The 26,785-nt window shown below is 48.0% G+C and overlaps 1 protein-coding gene across 2 annotated transcripts in view; it reads left to right on the top strand.

Annotated features, from left to right (window-relative positions):
* The window catches only part of LOC124988806 (cytidine monophosphate-N-acetylneuraminic acid hydroxylase), a 59,042-nt gene extending 40,911 nt beyond the window's left edge, over window positions 1-18,131 (top strand). The window contains exons 10-15 of one of the 2 annotated variants that reach the window (XM_047558579.1): window positions 5,039-5,179; window positions 8,913-9,087; window positions 10,517-10,633; window positions 14,441-14,556; window positions 16,629-16,724; window positions 17,921-18,131. In XM_047558579.1, coding sequence (XP_047414535.1) covers window positions 5,039-5,179; window positions 8,913-9,087; window positions 10,517-10,633; window positions 14,441-14,556; window positions 16,629-16,704 — 625 coding nt within the window. In that variant the 3' untranslated portion in view covers window positions 16,705-16,724; window positions 17,921-18,131. The remainder of the gene's footprint in view (window positions 1-5,038; window positions 5,180-8,912; window positions 9,088-10,516; window positions 10,634-14,440; window positions 14,557-16,628; window positions 16,725-17,920) is intronic. The other variant, XM_047558580.1, reaches the window with a different exon arrangement.
* The last annotated feature ends 8,654 nt before the right edge of the window (window positions 18,132-26,785 follow it).

Genomic DNA, 26,785 nt, shown 5'->3' with positions numbered 1-26,785 from the left:
CAGCGTAGTGAGACCCTGACTCAATAAATAAATACACGCGGGATACAGATAAAATAGTGTTCACAGAGAAATCTGTAGTATTAAATACTTACATTATGAAAGAAGAAAAGTGTCAAGTCGACAATCTAAGCTTCTACTTTCTAAAAGGGCAAAATAAACCTAAAGTAAAAAGAAAGAAAGGAAATAATAAATATGAGTGCAGATGTCAATGAAATTAAAAACAGAAAGACAATGAAACTTAAACCCGATTCTTTGGAGACGTTAATAAAACAACAATCTTCCAGTTAAACTGACCAAGAAAACAAGAGGTGACTGAGAGAACTGAGGTCTCCACAGACCCGAGATGTGAAAATACTGATAAATATCATGAGTAGTTCTGTACACTAAAATGCAAGAACTGGGGTGAAATAGACAAATCCCTTGAAAGCCCTGAACCTCCAAATCTCACTCAGGAAGAAGCTGTTCTGTATCTACTAGAATAAATCAATCATTTAAAACATTCCCAAAATGGAAACTCCACACCAACATTGTATACTGGTGAATTCTAACCAATTTTTGAGGATAAAATAACACCAATTTAAAAAATTAGTAATGTAGTTATACATAATACTAGGGTTAATTTTGGCAATTATACAAGCATGGAATATAATTTGCTCCAATTCAGTCCCCAGTACTTCCCCTTTCCCTCCCCCATTCCATTTCCTCTATTCTACTGGTCTTATATTTATTTGTATTTTTTTATATTAGTGCTTCATAGATATATATAAAGGTGGAATTCACTGTGGGATATTCACATATGTACATAAAATAGTTTTGGTCAATTTCATTCTACCATTTCCCCCTTTCCCATCCGTCTCCATTCCCCTCAATTCCCTTTCTCTACCCTACTGATCTCTCCTGTTTTCATGGAATTGATTCCCCCCTCCTTTTTTTCTTTATAGTTTCCACATATGAGAGAGAATATTCAAACTTTGACTTTCTGGGTCTGGTTTGTTTCACTTAGCATGATGTTCTCGATTTATGGCCAATACCATAATTTCATTCTTTATGGCTGAGTAAAACTCTATTGTGTCTATATACCACATTTTTTGCTATCCATTTGTCTGTTGAAGGGCACCTGGGCTGGTCCCATAACTTGGCTATTGTGAAGTGTGCTGCTCTAAACATTGATGTGTAATTGTCATTCTGATTGGAGTGAGATGAAATCTCAATTTAGTTTTGATTTGCAGGATATTTTGTAGATGTGGACAATCTCTAAAATCTATCATAAAAGACAGAGAATCTAGACTAGTCAAAACAATTCTGTCAACACAAAACTAAGCTGGAGGATGCATGCCATTCGATTCTAAGATAAATTCTAAAACTATAGAAATCAAGGTCATGTGATGGTGAAGGGCTGGACACACAGCAATAGGACAGAGCAGGGGACTCAAGAAAGGATCCACAAAGCATGACCAACTGATTCTAACCAAAATACAATTTGGAGAAAGGGTAGTCTTTGATAAATGATGTCGGAGGGCTTGCACCTTGGTATGCAAACAAGAACCCCTAACCTCACACCATATATACAACAGTCAGTGGAGATGAATCATAGATATATATGTGAATTTTATAAAACTAAGAGGCTTTTAGAAGAAAATCTTTTTGACCATGAGTTAGGTACTTCTTAGACATGGCATCAAAGCATGACCAAAAAAGAACAAACTGTACATTATCCAAATTGAAAAAGATTTGCTCTATAAAGGAAACTCTAAAGAACAGAAAGGCTAACTACAAACTGAGAATATGTTACAAAACTAGTGTTCATACTGTATGATACATTCTCAAAACTCAACAGTAAGATCTCAACTTCAAATAATAATTTAAAAAATAAACAGTGAGAAAGTAAAAAATGGGTAAAATATTTTAGCACACACTTTACCAAAGAAGCTATCTGGATGGTAAATAAGAGATGAAAAGATGCTCGCTAGCACCAACCATTAGGGAATGCAAGGCAACACCACAGTGAACTGACAGCACTCTGGAAGATGGACGATGCCCAGTCCTGGCAAGGATGCAGAGTGGCAGGAACTTGTATCTACTACTGTTAGCAGTGCAAACTGTTTCAGCCAAGCTGGAAAAGGGTCTGGCAGCCTCTTTACCGTTAACCTTGCCACATGACCCAGCAATTCCATCCTGGGGTATTTACTCTAAAGATATTTAAGCTTTTATTTACCTAAATACTATGCACAGATATGAATAGCAGCTTTATTCATAATCAGCACATTGACCCAACTGCCCTTCAGCAGTGGGTGGATAAACAGGCAGGGGCCTTGGCCAACGTAAGAAAGAGTGACCCTGTGTACAGGACATGGGGGCGTCTCAGGGCACCATGGATGGCAGATACTGGTCTCCAAAGGTGACCCACTGCATGACTCTGTTCATTCAGCACCCTGGAAAGGGCAAAGTCAGAGGCTGGAGAATAGGCCGTGTAACCAGGAGTTAGGGTTTGGGGCATCTGACCTCAGAGGGGGAGTCCAAGGAGAACTGTCCTATGTCCGATGTCCAGTGCAGGGGCTGCATGACCCTACAGGTGCTGAAACTGTAGGACTGAATCTCCCAATTCAAATACCTGCATCTTGGTAAATGTGGGAAGTTAAAAAGCAAAAAACGTAAATGGTTCCTAAGGAGTGCTAAGCCATGGTGACAAATTGTTATACGCACATTTTATAGAATTCACAATCTCTTGCAGAAACAACAGAAGGTATCTACCCATTTTGTAGTATTTGGAGCATAGTTTTATTATTTAAAATGCTAAATAAACCTTTATAGATGTTTGAACTTTGCTTCTATGATCCCACCACTTAGAATCTAGGGGAAGCTAAGTAGATCCCTAGCAGGGACTCAGCCCCTGGCTATGATGTTCTCATGGACAGGTACCACCTGCTTCCCAAAAGTCCTCTTTAAGATGGGTCTGTGTCCAGGCAGAGACCTCCCAAGTGCTGGCAGTGAGTGTTTGTCCCTTGCTACACTCTCTTCTTCTGAGTTTACTGGGTATCAGGAAACCCGTTTTCAATCTGCGTTTCATGACTATCCTCAGGAAAGGCTGCCTCCGACTTCCTGTCCCCTTGAGGCCACAGACAGTACAGTAAGGGCAGCAGGTGCGGGCAACCCCAGTTGTGCCACCACTTACTGGGCCCAATGATCTGCCACCTTTTGACTTTATCTGCCTTGTCCTTAAAGCAAGACTTGCCACTTTGAAGCTATCGGGTCCTTTCCTGGTTAGCTACATGAGTAGTCACTCCGTGAGGCCGATTCTGGTGCGTCCCTTTCCTGAGGACATCACTGAGCTGTCCCACACCTTCCGTGTTCTTCAGTAGGACTGGACTAAGGTTAAAAGATGATTTCCTTTGATCAATGCTGTCCCTCACTCATGTGTCACTTACGTGTCTTGGGAGGTTTTTCTTGGTACCAGGGATTGAACCCCAGTACCCTTAACCACTGAGCCACATCCCCAGCCCTTTTTTTTTAATTTTTATTTTGAGACAGGGTCTAAGTTGCTTAGGGACTTGCTAAATTGCTGAAGCTGGCCTCAAACTCAAAATCCTCCTGCCTCAGCCTCCCGAGTCACTGGGACTGCAGGCGTGTGCCAACCATGCCCAGAACTTAGATTTAGTGAGCAGGCGTTGGGGAACTAGAGGTAAGTGACTGCCCCATTATGGTTTACTGGAGGAGAATATTAAAATGCAGCTCGATGGCTGTTCTGACGGCCAAGGGTGGGGAGGGGCAGGGCCGCCAGCCACCTCTGGCTAGAACTGCACGCAGAGCCGTGGGGACTGACATGGCGTCTAGTGAGGAGCAGGGACGTAATTAGACTCCAGGTTGTACGTCTGCGAGGGGGAGGACAAGGGGTGTCCATCCTGTGACCAGGGAACCGTGGATGGCAGTGAGGTCGGGGACGAGAATGCCGACGGAGGACAGTGAGGAGGGACTTCAGGGACTTGGGGAAGAATGGGAGGGACTGACGTCCTGCCCAGATGCCACCTTTGAGGGTGACCAGAAGCCATACCTCTGTGGGCACCAGCTAGCTGGCGTCACCCTGGGCACCACTGTGCCCCTCAGGGGCGGCCCCCAGATGTGGATCTCCTCCAGGCCCTAGAGGGAGAGGCACCCGGAAGTGGTGGCGTTTGGTGAACATGCACACTGAGCTTTAAGAAGAGGCTGAGAGGGGGCCTCTGGAGGCAGGGAGACCAAGGGCAGCAAGAGGGAGAAAGATGGAGGACCACAGTCCTGGGGGACCTGGACAGACCGGAAGGGAAGGGCCTGGACACCCGTGGGTGCAGGGACAGTGACTTGGCTCTCGTCTGCATGTCACTTCCAAGGTCACAGAGGCTTGTGAGGGCCTTGTCTGTCCCACCGACTGGGCATTCCAAGTTCGGTAGCCGAGCTGCAGGGTTAAGCGGCCCTTTAGCAGGGAGACCCGTCCAGAGCCTCCTTCGCCTCCCGCCCTCCCTTTCTCTGCCCCCACAGTTGCCTTCCAGTGTGACACGGAGTTGGAAAAGCTACAGCTCTCTGAGAAAGGTCGCAGTTTGGTGTCAGATATGGGAGTCCCCAGGGTGGTCGGTGGTCAGTAGGAGCTGAATCTCAGAATGGGTTGTGACTGAGCGTGTGTGTGGTCTCGGGACAGGTGGGTTCTTAATGGCTTTGAACCAGGGGCTTTTCAGACTTGCCTGGAGTTGGGGGCAGCCCTTCCCTGTGGCCTTGCTGCTGGGGCTGCTTGGGAGCTGGTCTGCACTGCCCACTGGCGTCCCAAGAGTCCTTCTCCATAAAATGAGCATGATAGAAGCAGCTGTCTCATGAGGCATTGTGAAGGTAACCTTTAGTTCATACCAAGCACTGACTGTAACGCCTTCCAAATAATACTTGATCCAGTCTAATCTTTATGTTTCCACGGCCCGAGGGTGGGGAGGCTGTCAGGCAGCGGGGAGTCTGTCCTTGGAGTAGTCGGACCAGCCTCTGGGAAGAAAGCTTCTCACGTGGGAATGCCCTTATTTCTCAGATACATTAAGGAAACAAACACCAAAAATGACCCAGATCAACTCAACAATCTTATCAAGAAAAACTCTAACGTGGTAACATGGACCCCACGGCCTGGAGCCACCCTTGACCTGGGAAGGATGCTAAAGGACCCAACAGACAGGTTTGTCTTAAATGTTTCTGGAAGATAAAAATGTTTTATAAATTTGTTTCAGTATTTTGAGAAAATAAAGGGCTTATTTCTGCATTCTTGACAGGCTCCTATTTTGTAGTTGATTGAGTTGCATATTAAGTTTCTTATGCAATGAGATCCACATATCAGTTTTAAAATGAGGAGTCTTATTATTGAGGTAAACTAATAGTAAATAAGTATCTTTACTAATAAGTAATCTTAAACTAATACATAATACGTAATAAGTATCTTAAACTAATAAGTATCTTTCGAGTCTAAGGGAAAAGAAGACAGTCTGCCTCCAAGCTTTCCATCCTATGTAATAATTGCCATACTAAAGGGCGAGCTGGAATGGACCAGCTTGAGCCAGTGTTGCTTTGTATGAGCAAAAGCAACAAGCAAGATGGCCCGTCTTCACCTCAGTGCAGACACCACGCCTGTCTGCTCCACAGGCACCACCTCCGCACAGGCAGATGCAAGTCCAGCAGAGTTCACAAGGATGCCACTGTCCTGAGCCAAATGGCAGCCCGGGTTCCTTCCCTGCTTGAGATGGCACAAAGCTGGGTGGAGGGCCAGGTACCCCCAACCCAGCCTTATCACATCGGCTGGAAAGTCAGTCAGACATTTTGCCCTTTAGCTGGCTTCCCATGCCAAACTCGTTCCCAAACCCAGTGGTTGAAGTTTTCACACATCCATCATTCTTCTCCAGCCTCTTCTGCCCTGGCCTCAATCCCACCACTCACAGCTCCTCGCCTGGATGCCCACAGTGACCCTGACTTCTGTTTACTGCCCCCACACCCCAGCATCCAGCCTCCATACAGCATTTTTCAACCAGCAGGTCCCAAACCATTGGTGGGTTGGTTATAAACTCAGCATCACCTCTCACAAGCAGCATCTTCCTGAAAGAATGGAATGGGATGGAATGAGAAGTAGAGTAGGATGGAGCAGAACAGAATAATAGAAAAGAATAAAATAGTACAGAACAGAATGTGATAGTGCAGAACAGAATAGAATCGAACAGAATGGAACAGAACAGAACAAAACAGAATGGAACAGAACAACAGAATGGAATGGAACAGAATACAACAGAACAGAATAATAGAACAGAATATGATAGTACAGAATATTACAGAACAGAACAGAATGTGATGGTACAGAATAGAATAGAATAGAACAGAATGTGATGATACAGAATGGAATAGAATGGAATGGAACAAAACAGAATAGAACAGAACAGAATGTGATAGAATAGAATAGAATAGAATAGAATAGAATAGAATAGAATAGAATAGAATGGGATGGGATGGGATGGATGGGATGGGATGGGATGGGATGGGATGGGATGGAACAGAACGGAATGTGATAGAATAGAATAGGATGGGATGGGATGGAATGAAATGGAATGGAATGTGATAGAATAGAATAGAATGGGATGGGATGGGATGGGATGGGATGGAACAGAACAAAATGGAATGGAATGGAATGGAACGTGATAGTACAGAACAGAATGGACTATAATAGAATAGAATGGAATGGAACAGAACAGAACTGCGCATGCCTGCGAGCATTGCATATAGCGAGGTATTATTTTGTGAAATCTCTGTTCACAGACAACCTTGGTTCATGGATGCCCAGGGTTCTGATATAAATCAGTTCTTGCTGGGACTACAGGCAGTGTTTGGAAGTCCCGCTCCTCCTTACTGACAGATGAATCTTTCTCCGTTGTAAAACTATCCCTGCCCCTTCCCTGCTTAGAGTTCCTGAGGGCTCCCCAGAGCCTCGGGGATGTAAGTGGCTTACTCCTCAGGTCCGCGTGAGAGGTGCTCACTCATGCGGTGAGGAGTGGCAGCCAGGAGCTTTGGTCATTCAGCATTGGGATCTCTCGGTCTTGAGTGCTCCAAGGCATCCTGTAGCAGTTGTTCTCAAACTGAGTGAACATCAGAGTCCACAGGGACTTAAAATGCAGATCCCTGGGCTCCCATCAGAGGTTCTGAATTGGTAGATCTGGGGTGGAGCCCAGGAATCTGCGTTTGTAGCCTGGTGCCACACCAAAGTCTTCTGGGAAGCCGGAGTCACTGGTCTTGCGGGTGCTAACACTCAATGTAAGGGACGCAGAGACTAAGAGCTTAACAGCCCCCCTTGGAGAGGGACAGGAGAGCCCAGGAAATGTGGTGGGGGGTGTGGTCTGGAGTCTTTGTCATTTAGTGATGTCTTAGAGGGGCCCTGGAAGCAGAGAGGGGGAGGGGAGAGGGAGGGAGGAGAGAGGAGGGGGGCTCCAGTCAGAGGCAGTGGTGGGAAGGGGAACAAATAGCACTGTGCACTTTGTGAGTGCTGGTATTTCAGAGAGTGAATGCATGCATGTGTTGATTTAGAAGTGATTTATTAAGCTCCTTCTGTACACCAGACCTCACACAGGTCAGGGAAAGTCCCTGTCCTTGTGGAGTGCTCATGTGCCTGAGTTCAGGGCCAGTGAGAGAAAGCAGCAGGAAGAGACAGGACTCCACAGGGAGGCCAGGCTGGAAGGCCCATGGGCCAGCGCAAGAACCCTGCCCCGCAGGTCGGGGCAGCTGCATGAAGTGGTTGAGCAAAGAAGGGACATTACCAAATGTGCTTCAGAGAGGCCACTCAGCTTTCTGGAGGAGAATGCACTGGGGAAGAATAGCTGGAGTCAGGGAGGCCAGCTCGGAGACTGTGACTTCACAAGGAAGAGACAAGGGAGACTCTAAATGGAGAGGGGGCGAGGGCTGGGGAAGTGAGAAGCTTCAGGATCGGGTTAGCAGACACCAGTGCAGCTGTAGCTTTGGGCACACAGTGGACACACCTGCCACACCTGCCGGATCTTCACTAGAAGGTCCAGGTGCCGCCTTGTGTCCTTGCAGTCCCCGGGGCCAGCGCATACCCTGTTCCAGCCCCGGGACTCAGGAGCCCACGTTTCATATGATGACCCCTCTTCACATGGGATGCCCGGAGCTTCAGGATGGTCCCAGAGCTTTGTGGTCCACACTGCCAACTGGGTTTAAAGGAACTGCCCCCCATGAGGGCAGTGGCTGGGTTGTCACGGAGCGTCCCTCCTAGTGACAGTTCTGCATGTATCTCAAAGGCAGGCCGAGTCACCCATGGGCCACTCACCTGCTGGGTGAAGGTGCAGGGGGAGCAGGCGCAGCAGAGGCCCTCTGATCTCCACCTGGCATTGCCGGCCCTTGGTCCCCTCAGGCAGGCTAAAGCGACATGACGGCACCCCTGCCTTCGTTCCAGTGAACTGCAGCTGCTCCTGGGGAGAGCAATCCAGCTGCTCTGCCCAGTTTGATCAAAGTGCACAGAGTTCACCTCCCTTGGTGTCCTTGTGCTGGCGGCCATGAAACCCAGCCAGCCAGCATCCAGGCAGGGTCCCCAGACTGGGCAGCCGGTACCAAGGGGCGCAGAAGTGTGGGGACACCACAAAGCCAACACAGCCACATTAGGTCTGCCATCACCAAATAACTTAGTTATTTGGATGGAAAGTGCCAAATCTGTGGTTGTAAAAAATCTTTTCCGCAGATATGGACTTTCTTCTTCAAACAGCATCTGACTTGGAAGCTCATCCCACTAAACAGTTTACAAGGGCCACTCTGGGGCACTTTGGGGGCTCCTGGGAACCTTTCCGGCAGCCTCGGTGACTGCTCTGGGTGACCTCGCCTTCCCCACCTCCTGCACTCTGCTCACCGTTGCCCACTGTGTCTTTCAGCAAGGGCATTGTGGAGCCTCCGGAAGGGACTAAGATTTACAAGGATTCCTGGGACTTCGCGCCATACCTGGACACCCTGAGTGCTGCTGTAGGTGATGAGATCTTCCTTCACCCATCATGGATAAAAGAATACTTCACCTGGGCTGGATTTAAGAATTACAACCTGGTGGTCAGGGTAAGCCGTGAGTTTTGCTTTTGTGCATGGCGGGAATACACAGAGTCCCCTCGGTCTACCAGTCTGTCCGTCAGTAGACTTCATCTCGTCCTCCCACCTCCTAGCAGAGAGCAGACTAGACCACGTGGTGGACATTCCCTCCTTGGCAACGTAGGGACTACTCCGAAGTCCAGCGGGGCTTTTCTTTTGAGGCATCTCTTCTCTCCTGTCACCGTTGTTTGTCGTAGTTCGTGTCTGTTTGTGGATGTTTTGGTTTGGTTTTGGTGTTTGGCATGGCAGGAATGGCTACTTAAACCGTGGGGCTAGGAGGTAGGAGCCACCCAAAGGAGTGGTGACAAGGGGAGACAGAAGCAGGGAATTCATACCCACAGATGTGCTGAGGACAGAAGGGCACCCCCCCGAGAGGCAGGCTGGACCCAGAACACGCCGCAGCGGCAGCCATACACAGGGTGACCAGAGGAGGGCTCAGGTTAAACCTGACTGCCAAGCTGGAGGTGCAGGCCACCAGCAGGCAGGGGTGCAGGGAAAGGGGCCCAGAGTGGGCATCAGGGACTGCCAGGTCAGCGAGCAGCCAGCCAGCCGAGGCACGGAGCTGGGCAAAGGCTAGGGATGGCACCAGGGATGGACAAACTCAGGCTCCAGAGACGAGCATCGGTCACCCTTGGGGGACGACGATTCCCAGGATTACATTTCAACCCCCGAACATTGACCCCAAAACAGTGACTCCCCAGAACCTCCCTGGCAGCCATGGCCAGTCTGTGACACGGTTGTTGCTGGTCAATAGTGAGATCAGTAAAGGTGTAGTTATGCAGGTTGATACAAAGATATCACCTCTTTTCCTGGGATGAATCATTATTCCAAGATTATTTTTGAGGCTTTAAAATCTTCCTTGAGTGATATATATAAGGACAGCAGATGTAAGATTTTTTTTCAAGTCCTCACCTGGCAAAATAAAAGGTTGGTACCATGTTAGCTCCCAGATATTTTTTAGGAAATTGTCTTTGAAATCCAAAGACCTGGGAAACATTGGTCTAAATGATATTTTCGCTTGGACAATTAGTATGAAAATGAGAAAAAAGATTTGCAGCTTTCAATGAGACTTGATATTTAGCTACTCTCTGATGGGTAAGCAGTCCACATGTTATGTATCCTCCCACCTGATGTCTCCTTACTGACAGTGCTTAAGATCATGACGGCCTTCTCAAAAAATTTGATTGACGTTAGTGATAGGAAGCAGTTTTGCTCATGTAGTAGGTGAGGGTTTGAATGTCCTCAGTTTAGGAGAGAGAAGGGAAAAATACCTGGGGCGTAGGGGGACAACCCCAACTTCCAACACGTTGCTGTCCTTTAGGGACTTTGGGTCTGACACATTCTTAGGATTTGTCAAAGACCTCGACCCCCGATTGATATTCCGCTTCCATGTGCGCAGATGGTGGAGACAGATGAGGACTTCAACCCCTTTCCTGGAGGGTATGACTACTTGGTGGACTTTCTAGATCTATCCTTTCCTAAAGAAAGGCCAAGCCGGGAGCATCCCTACGAGGAAGTAAGTAAGCAACTCAGGTGGGACTTCCTTTCCGCCTCCTTCGTTCCCTCCCTCCTTCCCTCCCTCTCTCCCTTCCTCCCTCCCTTTCTCCCTCTTTTTATTTTAGAATAACTTTAACAGAAGCACTTCAAGGACAGCACACGATATTTCTTGCACCTTACTTTGAGATTGTGTATTTGTCTCAACTCACAGACCTGTTATTAGCTGAAGTCCACCCTTGACTCTTCTGAGCCACTTGTGAAGGCTGCTTCCCTACCTGCTTCCTTTCAAGCTCTCTCAGTCTCGCTGCTGTCAGATCAGCAGACATTCATCTCTGCCTCCCTCTTCCTCTGCCCTGTGGTGTCTCCTTCCCCAGGTGGACCCACTGGGTGTTGCAGTAAAGGGAGTTCAATCAACATAAACTCACATGTTCTCACACTCCGATTCTGAGCAAACCTCTCAGCAGCACGGTGTCAAGGAGAGAGTCGGGGCTTTGGGAACAGTCACTTTGGGACTGGCCCCAGCCCTGCTGATCCTGGTCTCTGGTTCTGAGGCTTCAGCAAGTTCTTTACCTAGCTTGTTCTATGCCAAGTCCAGTTTTACCTGTGGTGCAAATCTTAAGTCACTGAATCCTACAACAGCCCTAGGAACAGACACCACCCTTGTCCCATTTTAGGATGTGACACTGAGGAGTGAGGTCACTCGCAAGGTGGTCTAGTTGGTACATGGTGGTGCAGGGCTCTGGGCTCAAGGGCTCAAGCTCCAGAGTGGATGCTTTCAGTCTCTGGTGAGGTGCTCACGTCTGAACTGAGAAAACCTGTAGATTAAGGTGTCTGCTAGACTTAAGGAGAATCACCTTTGCAAGGGTTAACACAAGGTCATTTAAAATATTGAATCTGATTAAAAGTCACTTTTTCAAAGTTTTTATAATACATTCCCTGGATAAAGTGATCACTTTTGCAGATTCAAATACACCCTGGGGTAAATCGTGCCTGCCCTGCACTGGGTGACCTGTTGGGGGGCTCATGGGTCGTACCCCCCAGGGCCGTAGTGAGAGCGCCAGGTGTGTGGTTTGCTTAAGGAGGTTACGTCCACACTTGGAAAAGATCCTCTCTGTGTGACTTAGAGCCCTCTCCTATTGCTTCCGTCCTTCTTTTTGCATTAATTGCCTTTCAAAGTCATAACTGTGTTTCTTTCTTGTCCCTAGACACACGGCCCACCTAGACACACGGCCCACCTTCCTCCTTCTCCAGTCTGGGTGGGCTGCGGGTCTGCTACAAACCCATGGCCTTCTGCTGCTTCCAGACCATGCCGTGTCTTCCCCTTCGTTGCTTTACTCCTTTGTGGGACTTTCTGCTTAACCAGCAGCCTGAAGGATGCCCTACACCCATGTCCCCAGCTTGGCTGATGGGCTGTAGGTGGAGAATCCTTTCCCATGGACACCAGCGGGCATGCAAGGTTGTTCCAGAGAAGACTGATGCCAACTGATCCTTCCTCCTGTCAAATTTGTGACTGTCAAAAATGAGAAGTCCTTATTTCCCAATAAAAAGACGAGTGCAGGCTAGTTTAGGGACATCTGTACAGTGCAAGGTTTGTGACCAGTGGGCTTTACCTGAAGGGGAATCACACACTTAACTGTTCAGAGTGGCTCACGGCAAGTCTTATAAATAGGCGGAGCTGGGGGGGATGGCGTCACTTGGGAAGCAATGCCAGGTCAGAAACCGGGGAGCCCTCCTGAGCGCCAGCTCGGGGTTTTCCAGAGAACTTGGAAACACAGATTTTCATGTGAAATACACAGAAGTGCAGAAAGTTAACTCGGATGTTTTAAGGAATGTACACTTGATGAGACAAAGTGAGAATCTGTTGCTGGGGGTCACCAATCTGCCTGGAGTCATGAAGGTGAGGAACCAACCGTAGGCTGGGGACCTGTGTGCCCAGATGTGGATGTGAACATCAAGTCCATGCGTTCAGAGAACCATCTGAGCGCACCTGGTGAGGGCCGCACCTGGGGGTAGGCGAGGCCACGTGTTTGGTGGGCCTGCATTTCTGCTCACCTGTCCCTGCTGTCGCTTTGGTCCCTGTCCCGCCCTCTTCACCCAAGTGGTCTCCACTCTGCCGCCTCTGCCAGGGCCGCCGCTCTGCCTACCGTCTAGATTCGCTTACTGGTTGGCCTCTCCTCCTGTGGCCCGCCTGCTTTTCATGGTGGCCTCCTGTACCTGCATCAGGGCTTTGTCCACCCTTCAGCTGGGTCTGCGTGAGAAATCCCTGCGCTCCAGTGACAAGGCCCTGTCTTCCATCTCCTCCTGACGGTGCCCGCTGTGCACTCTGGAGTCCCTCTTCTGCAGCCGGGATCTCTTCCTTCCCTCCAGAGCCCCGTGCTCAGACCCCTGTTGTCCTCCAGTTGCTTGACATCACTTTTCTGCTAATGACCCTGCGGATCCAGACACCCAGCCTGGACTTCTCTCTGTTCCGGTCGAGCAGTCAGCTGCCTGCCGATAGCATCACCCCTATTTCTGAACGTTGGTACCTCATTTTCCACCAGTACAAAATTCAACCTGTCATCTCCTTTCTCTAAAACTGACCTGTCTGCTTTTCTGCCTGATCGTTGGCCATGTCGCTCCCCGCCAGTCAGGGAGCAAACGTGGACGCCCTCCCCACTCTCCCTGCTCCCTCTTCCTCGACTCTCATCAGCCTCCAAGACCTCATTTTACATGCCATTCCTCAAATCTACCCTCGATTCTCTCACGTGCTCCTCACCAGGTTAGGAAGAATGAAGTCCCCACACGGCAACCCTCACCAGGCCACGTTAAACCGACCCAGCTTGGGAATTCTGTTTCTACACCTCTCCCGTCAAAGGCACAGATTCCCCCACCTCTTGTAACCTCAGTTCACAATGGGTATGATTGTTGCATAGAAAGGGAAATATATATATCCAAATGCCCATCTCCAGTCATGCATGCCTTTGAATATGACTCTTGTCATTTATGAAAGTTTGCCTTATTGGCCTCTGCAGGATATTTACCAGAAAAAAAGAAATGTGATACTGATCGGTAAGCTTCTGTAAATGTTACCCAGGTTCTGAAGGATGGATTGTTAACCATCTGTCCAGCTTCAGGATACCATCTCTTCGTGCTGCTTATATAAATTTACTTTTTGTCTCTTGTCAGTTTCGTAATAGAGAAACCAAGTCTCTGCAGGCGTAAGGTCACACAGTCACTGCGCACAGGCTGCAACACAGACCGTCTGCTTGCTCCAGTCCTGTGCTCCTCTGGCCACCCAGCAGCATCAGCAGAGGGGCTCCTTAAGGGTCAGGTCCTAACCTGCTGAAGTAGGCAGTCCTGCTCTGCCGCTGGCCGGACACACGCAGGCTGCCCTGGACTCGCAGGCTCTACGTGGCCCTGAAGTCCAGGTGGAGAACTGAACACTCACTCCGTAATGACGATTATCACACACGCACCGTCCAATTCTTACTGAGCGCCAGACCTCGTTTTAAGCATTTTATTTGCATTGGCTCTTTAATCCTCATGACAATCCTACAAGGAATGTCCTCTTGGGTTAATTTCATTCCACGAGAGGCACAGAGGGTTACCAAGACGGCACCGCCTGAACCTGGGTCTGTGCCCAGTGGTCTGCCTCCGTGGGCTCCCAGCCACAGTGCTCCCAGGCTCCTGATCACCTCCAGTTCTCTCCCTCCATGTCCACTGCATCCCTCCTGGGCTGTGCCCTCTGCTTCCGTCCCCTGCCAGCTGGGGCAGCTGCTCCCCTGGGCATGGGCTCCATGCCCTGTTGTGCCTGGTGGCCCTGAGGGTTGCTCCCCGTCTGTTCCAGATTCGCAGCCGAGTGGACGTCATCAGACACGTGGTGAAGAACGGGCTCCTCTGGGATGATTTGTATATAGGATTCCAGACCCGGCTCCAGCGGGACCCTGACATATACCACCACCTGTAAGTCTGCAGCACCTATCCCTCAGGCCACGGTAGGGGGTGCTGGGGACAGCACACAGGCCTGCCAGCAGGACCTGCCTGGGGACACCCAGCAGGTCATCCCTCACTTAGCTTCTGAAAGCAGGTCTGGCTAGGAGAGGACATGCCAAAGGGTCATTGGCACCTCCCATGACAGTGTCCCGATCCCCACAGAGGCAGTGTTGCACCGGAAAGGTGGAGACATTGTGAGATAGCAAGAGGAGAACTGGGAGGGGTTCATGTGGCAAACGTGGTCCTTGAGTCCAGCCATCCCCCACGTCCTCTTCGCCTCTGCCCTGGGTGGACTAGTTGGTTCACTGAAATGGCCCACTCAACGCAGCTTGCTCATCCTTCACGACTGTGCAAACCTTTGTGTTCACACTTGGAATATTTGAACTGCACTCTCAGAAAAGGCCATTTTCCATTTCCATACTTACAAAATAATTACCAAAGAAGACAGCACCCTTTCTTCTACTTGCCACTGATTGTCCCATGTAAAATGCCCCAGAAAAACCCGCTCTCTAGTTTCTGTCTTGCACTTGCAATTTCAAATTTCTTTTTTACTTATTTCCTTTGAATGCTTATAGTTTAAAATTTTGAAGGTGGTGGAAGTCTATGAAACACAAAGTAACCCCACCAGGCACCTCCCAGGAAACCACACCTGTTTCCTGCCCGCCCTCCACCCACTCACTCAGGTGACCCTTGTCAGCAGTGCAGCGTGTGGTTCCAGCCCGTCCGCGTTTCTCTAGGTAGATTTGTTTTCAATAAAATGCTGCGTATTGCTGGGGGACAGTTATTATTGCTGCGGTTTTAAACGCAGTTCCAGTGCAGCTGTTCCACAACTTAGCACCCAAATACGTTGGGCCCCCAGGGCACCTGAGGCCACACCCCAAGTTTTGTTCATTTTCAACAGAGCATGTATCCACTTTCTGTCCTAGCAAGGTCTGGGACAATGTGACAACTTTGGGGAGATTCTGGAGATTTCTTAATGAAAATAGTTCATCTTGGAAACTTGTAGGCCCTTGATGCTGGAGGTGATCTTGGTGTGTCGTGTTTGATAACAGGGGTCATAAATACCATAGGAGGCATCAATGAATCTTAGGACACAGTCACAGTCCAATTTAACTTTGTTGTTCTTAAAACAGAATGTGTGAATTTAATAAAATTTCTCTCATTATAAAACAACACAAATTCACTGTGGCATATTTGAAAAAATATTTTAAAATTAAAACCACAAATAATTCCATCACCTTGACAGAAGAATTACGTTTTGGTGTCCCATCTTTCTTTTTCTGTTCACATGCACTTGCATTTTCCATAAACATAGGACAATGCTGTGCATATTTCCATACTTACATATTTGCCACATCCTGCAGATTTCCCACATTCTTTTTTTTTTTTTTGCAGTGCTGGGGATTGAACCAGGGCCTTGTGCTTGACAGGCAAGCACTCTACAAACGAAGCTATATCCCCAGTCTCCTACATCCCTTTTGATGACCACCTCCCTGACACCATATGGCCATGTTCAGACTTTACTGAACTCATCTGGAGTTGACCTTAAAGTCGTTTCTAACCTTTCACTATTCACACCCAGTATCTTGCACACTTTCTTAATGATTTCCTTAGGATAAATTCCTGGATGTGTCCTTGCTACCCACAGTGAACACCGAGCTTAGCCTTTGGTGCACTCTGTCAAACTGTTCTTCAGGAAGCCGTTTCTTCATCCCATAAATAATGTACCAGAAGACACACTCATCTGCCCCTTTGCCAATGTGAGGTCCTAAAGCTTTTGTGTGCTGCATGTCAATCTGGATTGTTCCCCCTGTGAGAATTTCTTAAAGCAAGGCTCATAATAATGCAATAAAAAAGACAGACTCATCATGTTTTGAGGGACTTCCTGTATTCAACACCCTGAAAGTTCTAAACTCCATGAGCAGTTGATCAGTACAGAAATGCTGTCTTAGGGAGAACTGGGTGCAGTATCAAAAAGGTCCTGGCCAAAGAGCAGACATGGAAGTATCCAAGACATATTTCCCTGGTTATGTCTCCTACAGGTTTTGGAATCATTTTCAAATAAAACTCCCACTGACGCCACCCAATTGGAGGTCCTTCCTGATGCACTGCGGTTAGAGGGACCTAGGATTTCCCAGGTAGGGCATCCTGTGGATCTGTGTGACACCCTGCTGTGCTTTGTCACCTAAGTTAAGCAGGCACCTGACTTTGGGGGGTTGAGACAGAGCAAATGTTATAAGAATGTTGACATTTAAAAGGAAGCGAATAAAATAGAGTGAATACATCCAGTCCAAGGTCCACAGATGCTTTGGCCAGGTTGAAGTGAGCATATAGCCATTAGTGGACAAAATAGAAACTATTCTGAGATGTCAGTGAGTGCTCAGAAATAAATCATGAGCACACAGGGAAGGCAGCAACAAAAACGAAAGGAAAATCAAAAGGACGATTAAGATGGGCCCCATTCCCGCCCCGTTTCCAGTAGACCTCTGACTTTTCTGGACTGGAGAGGCGAGTTTGCCTGCCACACACGGAATGCGCCACTCTGCAGCTTGAGGTGTTCACCAGCTGAGTTACACAGCGTTTCCAAACGCATGTGATCCAAATGCAGACCACAGTCTTCCTACGAAGACAGTCATCTCCACTCTTACTTTCATGCCTTTATGCTCATTTATTTGTTCCACAAACAGCAATCCCTTCCCATTTTCTTGTAATAAGCTGGTGGTGGGTCCTCCTGTTAGATGATGAGTTCCTTAACTGGAGGCGCTGGCTTGGTTAGCCCAGCGCACACGTGACTTCAGGCAAGAAAGGAACAAATGAGCCTGTCCCACTGTCAGTGTGACGCGCCTCTTAAGTAGGCCCCAGTTGCATTTGCCAATAAAATGGAAGGCCAAGTCGGAGCGTCTTTTACGTTCTTCTTAGTTGGAAAGCCCTTGCTTCACGTTGTGGTCTGGCACACCGGGTGCTGGGCCCGGCCTTCTGAGTCCTGACCCTGAACTGGCCGCATGCTAAGGAGGGCCACCCAGCTGCTCCGCGGGCCGAGGCCCGTCTGGAGGAGTGACAGGCTCGGGGTGCAGGAGCAGTGGGTGTCGACCACGTGGACCTCACGGATCACACAGGAGAGCTGGTCACACACAGGCAGCCCTCCCGCAAAGCACAAAGGGTGGAAAGTCACATTCCAGTTCACGTCCTAGCTCTGGATTCTCCCTTCCCGCAAAGCAACTCTGGAGCTTGGACAAAGTGTGAGAATAAAAATGTGTCCCAATGCAACAGGAAAAGACCGAGCATCAAAATGAAGTTCAGACTGTTGTTCATTCGTAATCTCTGCCATTCACAGGGATGCCAGACGACATGAAGAATTCAAGAATCCTCCTGTTCCATCTCGAACACGAGTTCATCCCTGAGAAACCATGCTTTGTCACATAAGCAACGATGTCATGCTGCCTTCCTGAGATGTTTACGAAACTTATCCATCACTACGTAGTCAGATATTCAAATATATTTTTCTGGGGGTGTCGCTCAGAGGCATGAGTGTATACTTAGATGCATGAAGCTCTGGGTTCCATTCCTATCAGCAAACATATGTATATATATATCAAACACATAGATATATATATATATATATATATATATATATATATATGTATCACCCACAATTGTCTATAGAAGGAAACAATGAATCCAATAGGAATGAGCCCTGTATGGAAAACAAAGCATGACAAGTTGATATAAATCCAAGCATAGAAGAAGCAGGAAGAAGAAAATGTTAAAAAAAAAAAATTAAATTTCTTGAAATAGTGAGTAACACCTTTCTAAACTCTTAAAAATATTGTTTCAATGGTGCAAATAGGCAACTAATTTGCCTATTTTTGTTAATGTCTGTAGATTTTTATGATATTCATATGATTATTTAGGACATGCAAATTAATTTCTAGAAAATATGATTGTTAAATAGATTTCTGTCTTATGTGTTGATGTTTCCAACACACCAGTGATTTGAAAATCAAAACCTGGTTTTTGGTTATATATCCTACCTCTTTAATTCTGAAGATGCCAGAACGTGGTGGAATTTGTCTCCTTAAATCTGAGTCACACTGGGCAGTAGCGACACTGGTCATCTGCCTCTTATTGACACCAATAGAGTTTGATTGTTCTGGTTGACCTCATGTATTTTGCAGAGCAGACATGTTTGGAATCCAGGAAATACGTTTTGTGATTTACACTATAATTTATTCAGTTATCACTAAAAGTAAATGTAATGTTTGTCAATAGAATATGTATTAAAATTCATATGATTGAATAAAAGATAATTTTAAAGTACGAATGTGGCTTCTCACCACAGGTTTATCTATGCCTGGGCTATTTGTCCAGTCCTCTCCTTCTGATATCCCTGCTCCGACTCCTTGGTGTCACCAGGGCCTGCACGCCATCCATCCCCACCTCCATTGGTGCGTCCTCACCTCCCTTCTGCTCTTCCTCTTGTGCCACCCAAGTCCCTGCTTCTCTCCCTCTAGAGTCTCATATCTCACTTCCATGACCCAAAAGAAAAGCCACAAAATCGTCCTTTACACTTGGCTGACAGGTCCTGTCACTCTGCTGACGGGTCCTGTCACCTCCACTTTCAAAATACACCCTGGTCTGAGCACTTCCCACCACCTCCGCTGCCAAGGGCTGGAGAGGAAGGAAACCCGGGAGGGCGATCTTGGCAGGAGGGGCTGATTCCCTTCACAGGCACCTGCGAATCCAGGGAAGGCCCCCCAGCTCAGTGCTGCAGAACTTGCTGAGCTGCTCAGGGGGCACAGGGGAAAGCCATTCGCTGGGACTGCCTCCGGGGTGCACAGTCTTGGAGTGAAGTCACCCCAGCGGTGCCAGGAAGCTGCCAGCAGCAGGGTCTGCTGCTCCTCTGGAGATTCAGGAGCCGTGTGCTTCTGGAGCGTGGCCAGGAGGAGGCGACTGTCTTTGCCTAGAGCCCCTTCAGCCCTTGGCATACAGAGCTTCCCTTTGTACCGGCAGCTGGCAGGAGCAGCGTGAGGTTTGCAAACAGGCAATGGCGAGCAGATGTGGAGCTGAGGAAGAGTGAACTGTCAACAGACCCAGACCTGCTGCGGACAAGGGCTGTGTTCTGGGGTCACCACTAAAGGCACAGTCAGGAAAGGGTAACCACAAACGAAATGACTTTAGATTATTCATCTGAAAGAAACCAACAAAAGAGAAAGATCACACACAATGAGAGTATTTTGGGAAACAAGAATTTGAGATGTTGAGGTTTGAACGGCCCCACCCTAACCACCCACCCCCCCTTGCAGTGAACGCCCAGGGGGCGGTAGTAAGAGGGCTTGGGGATGAATGGATGAGACTGGAGAATGTCCTGCTGAGTGAAATAAGCCAATTCCAAAACCAAAAACCGAATGTTCCCTGAGAAGTGGATGATGATATGTAATGGGGATGGGGGGTGGGGGTGAGAAAAGAGTGGAGGAACTTTAAATCATGTAGAGGGAAATGAGAGGAGGAGGTATGAAAGGTGGTGGATTGAGACAGACACCATCACCCCATGTACAGGTATGATTACACAAATGGTGTGAGTCCACATTGTGCACAACCACAGCAATGAAATGATGTGCCCCATTTGCGTACAATGAATCAAATGCAGTCTGAAAAAAAATTTTTTTAAAAGAGAGCGGTCACCTCTCGGAGGCCACCGTTCAGGGACTGGGTGAGCAGGCAGCACCTCTCTGGCATGCTTGCTGTCTCCCCCGTGACACCCTCCGCCACTGCACGGCCCAGCAGGAGCCCCCCCCCCCCCAGATGCCACACAAATACAGGCATCCTGCTCTCAGACTTCCGGGACCAGGAGCTAAATAAACCTCTGTCCTTTATAAAGTATCCAGAACGCAAGGTTTGTTCAACCTGTAAAGATCAATTCATGAATTCCACCACATTCACTGAATAAAGGAGAAAAGTTACAGGATCATCTCGGTGTAGGAACAGAAAGAATTGGGCAAATGTTTTCACAGCTGTTCATGATTTTAAGAGGAAAAACTGCCTTCTGACAACAATATGAGGGGTCTTTCTCTAAAAGACAATAAAGGATAAATAAGAAGAAAAGAAACAAATCACTCCTGCAAAGAGAGACAAACAGAGCAGGATAGCAGAATGATCAGCAGAGAAATGAACCCAGGCATCCGCGGCAGCTGCTTTAAGACACCTGCAGGCACAGCAGTGGCCAGCACAGGCTCTAAAAAGAGGGCGGTGCCTTGGTGTCCACGTGGGCTGAGGGACCGGGAATCAGCCCGACCTGGGCAGCTGGTAGACGTTTCCTTTGACATGACGGGGCTCGCGGTGGGGGCGTTGGGAGAGAGCAGCTGCTTCGCTCCATAGATCCGCTTGTCCGTCCCCACCAGTGCCCGCTGTTGGCGTTATTTTATCGCATGTTGGGGAAGCACGTCAGGAGTCCTGTCTCGCTGCTCTCCTTGATCCGGTTTTCCAGGCACTTCTTGCACATCTGTCTAGAATTTTAAGATCAGTTTATCATACTCCAAATTGTTTGTAAAAAACTTACTAAAAAAATTATTATTAGCAACTTCATTTCTATGTCTAGATGAACCAGGAGGAAGGACGCTGAGCCTCTAGTGGGGGCCGAGGTGAGGCCTGGCCTAAGAGCAGAGCCGGTGCTGAGCAAGGGCGGCCACAGGCCCCTGGAGACGCGCAGAGGTGGAGCCTGCACGGTTCCAGTGCTCCAGGGTGCAGGCCCCTGCCTGACGGGCAAATACCCACTCTGTCCTCTGCTTACTGCCAGCGAATCTGCAGCTATCCATCAAGAGGAAAGTGAAGTTTACTTGCCCTAAACTGTGGCATTGCTCCCCGACACCCTCGTTTTATTTCCTTTCCTTTTTCTCTTCTATTTATGTATCTGTCACAAGAAATATCACTTTACTGTCCGCCAAAAGTGCGAGTGTCAGGCAAAGCAGCAACGTCCAGAGTTGAAAGGGCTGGATGGACGGAGCTCTGACCTCCTTGGCGGATGGATCCAGTGACAGACTGTATTTGACTGGACTTACCGGGAGGCGGTAAAAACCACAGGTGGGCGTGGTCTTGGAGACTCTCCCTGTCCCTCATCCCCGCCCCTCTGTTTTTCTCTTGCTGCCATGATCTCACCGGCTGTCTTCTACCACACCGTTCTGCCATGATGCTGTGCCTTGGAGCCCCTGCCCATGGACCGAGACCTCTGAAACCAAATAAGACAAAATAAACCTTTTATCCTCTAAGTTCTTCTTGTCTGGTATTTTGGTCACAACAACAAAACTCTGACTAATACAATATTTAAATCCTGCTTTTGACATGTTAGAAGAAATTAAGTCAAACTATTAATTTCTTTTGTATACAAGTAAGTTAGCAGACTAGTGTTTATACATCTTTGAGTTATTATTTGACACATCATAATCAACTTAAGAAACTGCTATGGTTTCAACTGCATTTGGTAATTATTTCAATTGAAATTTTTTTCAATTATGTAAATAAACATTAGAAATGTCTTCCACAGGGAAGAAATACAGAAATTATAACAAGAAGTGTACAAGATGTAAAGAAATTAATAATGAAAGTTTGCCAAGGAATATAAAAGACCTGAATAAATGGAAAGATATATGTCCCTGGATAAAAATATTCTATGCTGTATTTATTTCCTACACTTAATGAAATTTCGATAAAAATCTAAAATTCCTAAGGTACTCCTATAAATAAATAGTAAAAATGTAAGCAATGAAATAGAGAAATTGGCAAAGGACATGAATAAGAAATTATCTAAGGAATACAATTGACCAATCAATAAATAAAAAGAAACTTAAATTCAATAATAGGTGCACCAACAAAAATGTACAAGAAAGTTCATTTGCAAAATTATCATTTTTTAATATTCCATATTTTAAATGAGCCACAACCTCAACTCTTCTATTGTTGAACATTGAACAATCTTTTGAAGAATATTATCCTTGTACTAGTATACATCACGTTTTTCATGTTTTGGATTGTTTCCTTGCAATAGAATTCTTGAAGCCTGGTTGCTAATCAGGCTATGTGAGCCCCTGCAGCCTCTGACAGCATCTGGATCTTCCAGAGGAAGGACACACGTGACACACAGAAGCCTCCCAAAAGGTCACAGAAGTCGTTGCCGAGGAACTCCGACGCGTGAACTGCAGAAGCCCCTCTGCAGCTTGTAAATATCACTCACACACTATTTCTCTTTTTTAAATGCCCCCAATACCTTCAGGGTGGTCATGTTTTCTGAAAAAAAAAAAAAAAAAAAAAAAAAAAAAAACAGCAACAGGGAAGACCTATGGACGCATTTTTTTATTGGTGCATACGATTCATGCAGAATGGTGGGTTTCATTTGGGGCATATTCATCTTACATAAAAAGGTCATTTGATCAATTTCGCCCCCACCGTGCCCCTAGTCCTCCTCTTCTGCCCTAATGGCCTCTCTTCTACTTCAGGGCCTCCTTTTTATTCCTTCTAACCTCCACGTGAGAGAAAACAAGACTCTTCTCCAACCAAAAACATGAAAAAGCATACAGAACTCCGCCTCCCTGTGACGCCCATATATTATTATTTTAGTCCAGTTCCTTGGCCCAGGGAAGCAGGTCATCCAGCTTGGTGGGGACTTGGCTTTCTCCCGCGCGCCGGCAGGTGGCGGCGCAGCACCGCTGCGCAGCCCGGTCGCTCCCGGGCCCTCCGCATGGCCGTGACCTGCATCCAGGGGAGCCTGCCGAGCGCGGCTGCATGGGCGCGGAGCCTCCCGGGCCAGCGCCTGCCCCTCGCCTGCGCCCGCAGCTTCCCGGTGGCGAGGGCACTCGAGCCTGCGCGGCAGGCAGAGCTCTGAAGCTTCGGCGACAGGTGGCTTTCACCTGCAGAGTGGAAGCACGCCCAAGCAAGGCCTGCAGCCCTTCCCAGGAGCGCACCGCGGGGCGCAACTGCCTGGCCCTTCTCTCCTGATCCCAACTCCAGGCTCCCTGCAGGGAGGACGGGCCTTCCTCCCTCCCGGGCATCCCGCGCCCAACATTCCGGAGGCCCCTTCCGCGCACCCCATGACCACAGGACTCCTCAGTCCGGAGCTGCTCCTCCGGGCGCTTCGTGCAGCCGGGCCCCTGCCTGCCCAGAGCAGCGCTGGCAGAGGGGAGGAGCCCTCGGCCCGGACTTGCCTGCCTCCCCGGCCCAGGGCCGTGTGTGCACTTGGCCTAGCCTTCTCATAGACCCTGGCCCCCACAGAAAGCACGCACATAAGCTGCCTCAAACCCACAGATCTTCCAGCGACACAGGTTTATTATCCCAGGAAGTCCTCAAATCTTAAGAAGGGGTGTTTTCCTGACTTGCCAGAGGAGTTTAAATTCACTTCATTGGATAAATCGGTTTGCTTCCTGTCCGTCCCTACCCGTTTCTTTCCAGACTGCATCTTTTGGCCAACCAGAATGAAGAAAGCGGCCGTTTCTAAGACACCTAACCGCTGGCCACCGACAGAATGCAAAGTCAGACTCCCTTAACTCTGAAATACCATCTTGTGAAGGGTAGATTCTTAGTGTCATCCTGAGCCTCAGTCTTTGGGCAGGTGGGAATTGAGCAGTTTTGGTTTTCTATTTACAGATTTTAAAAGCCAAGCTGGTTGTGCTGCACTGCTCTGTGTAACCACAAAGAACCCAGAAAAGGTGGGGGCCTGGAGAGAGCACGTCTGTGAATAATGACCTGATGCTTAGGTGACCCTGCCCAAAAATCCAGCCACAGGAGCTGTTTTAGGCAGCTTTTTCTCTACTGTGACCAAAAGACCTGATTGGAACAATTAGAGGAGTAAACGTTTATTTGGGGCTGTTGTTTCAGTCCGCAGATGGTGGACTCTGTGGCTCTGGGCTAGAGGCCAGGCAGAAGGAGGTGGAGGAAAGCAGCACAGGACATGGCACCAAAAAGCAGAGAGAGAGCCCTCCCAGGGACAAAATACACACCCCAAGCCAGCCCCCAACGACCCCCTCCTCCGCCACACCCACCTGCCTAGTGACCACCCAGGCCCTATCAGAGGATCAATGCACTGCTAGGTTAAGACTTTTATAACCCAGTCATTTCACCTGTAAATGTTCTTGCATGGTCTCACATGTGAGCTTTTGGGGGACAACTAATATCTCAACCATAACAGGAGCAAAGACCAGGTTTTTTCTGTTTAGAGGCCAACCAATCTGACCCTACAAACATCTTGATTCCACAAAAATAGCTTTTGCAGAGCTGATCACTTCAGAGGGTGCAGTGGACTCTGGTAGATAGGGCCTGTTCCACAGTGAAAACCTTCGTTTATGCCTTTGGATGAAGAAACTCTAGGGCCATGGTTAATTGGCCTCCACAAAATAGGCAGAATTCTTAAAAGGCCAAGAAATGAAGCAGTGTTTACAGGGGCCTTGGGCCAGTATTTCCTTGGGGAAAAAATGAAAATATCCGTGTCCTCCCAAGCCCAGAGTGAACATTCCAGATAGATGTTATTAAGTATTGAATTCAGTGAGATGTTCAGGCCACAGTGATCAGGACATTTATGACAATGGCTACTATGAGTTCCTGCTGTCCAAAGCCACCCACTCAAGTCCCACAAGCCCTGCTGCATCTCCACAGAATATCGGTGCATTCTGAAAGTGACACTTGTCTAGCAATAATTACTGTTATGACATTATCATGACCACAGCTTACAAAGTAGTTACAAAGCCAGACGTGCTTCAGCAACATTACCCAGAAAATGTGGCTTTTATGTTCCTGCCCCCAGATGACCATTCTGACTTGAGTCCCATCTGGAATTTACTCTCCCTATCAAAAGAACAGAACTCCACACTTCATTTTCAGTGATTTGGGGCAGAAAAGATGCAACAGGTAGAAAAAGAGTGTTCAGATTCAGGAGAAAGCACAGTGCTGGAAAATTGGGCAGAGAGAAAGAAGTCCTTCCCCCAGGATGAAAAATCCATTCTGGGCTGATATTTTTCAGAGCTTATTGGAAAAAGGAAAAGCTCTGTAGGAATAAAATTGTAAAACTTACAGTGTCACACCAAAATGAAATTTTCTCTGATGCATAATTAGGTAGTTTCAGCTTTGCTCGAAGCTTAGTCTCTGTGGAGTAATATCTGTGGAAAGTAGAAAGAAAGAAAAACAGAAGCTCATTTCAGAACAGAGCAGAGTCCATTCACAATGCCATATTCAACCCAGAATTTTCATCACTTTATTTTGGAAATGAATGAGTGATTCACACTAGAAATTCATGGTGTCATTACAGTTTGTCATCTGCAGACTGTCCCTATCTTAAGAGGATCCAAATCACAATTTTTTGACTTTCCAGTGGTACGGAAGCATACCCAGGTAAGTATTTTTCACTTAGCGTATTTGGTAAATTGCTACATTCGACACTCTCTCGGCAGTTGGTCTGTGCTGGATGAGTTTGTTCCAGTGCAGCCATGTGAGTGTCAAGCACACGGCAGGTAGGCTCGCCTGCGCTCTGACGTTCACTAGGCCAGCGCGTTAAATGCATTTTTGAGAGCGTATTTTCAATCTGCAGTGGGTTTGTTGGGATGCGACCCCATCCTCAGTCACGGAGTACCTGCACGATGTTCAAGATCACTGTAAGGACACCCACCGCCGATTCTCACTCCAGAGCGTGGGTTCCGTCATTCTCAACTGTGTGGCTCAGGATTTGGAGAACCCTGTCATGGTGGAAGATGAGACAGCTCCTGTCAGGGGACCTGCTGACCCTGAGACGGGACTCTGGCTGGCTGGGGTGGTGGGGAGTGAGCAGGGCTTCCCTTCCTTCCCGAGTGCTGTGTGCCTTCCCATGAGCTTCTCTTCCTTAGACCCCAACCACCCTCCACGGTGGCCCCTGCACTGTTGGCCTGCACTCCCTGCGCCTGTCTTTCCTTCTCCAGACCCCACCACACCCCACAGCTGAGCCCTTACGCAGTGGCCTGTCATTGAAGGTGACCTCGGTAGACCGGAGGTCAGGAACTGCTCTTGTCTTCAGTGGTCACAGAGCCCAACCGAGTGACGTTTTCAACCGGGGCTTATTTGTAGTAACAGCTAGCACTTATTAAACCTTATTCCATACCAGGTACCCGCATAAACCTGTGACACAGCTTGTCCAGGGGACACAGAGTGCTCCCCTGGACCCAGAAGACCTGGGCGTGCAGCTGTGCAGCTA

This window comes from Sciurus carolinensis, chromosome 7 (genome assembly GCF_902686445.1).
Source record: "Sciurus carolinensis chromosome 7, mSciCar1.2, whole genome shotgun sequence".
Classification (NCBI taxonomy): domain Eukaryota; kingdom Metazoa; phylum Chordata; class Mammalia; order Rodentia; family Sciuridae; genus Sciurus; species Sciurus carolinensis.
This window is presented reverse-complemented; position numbering and strand designations above follow the sequence as displayed.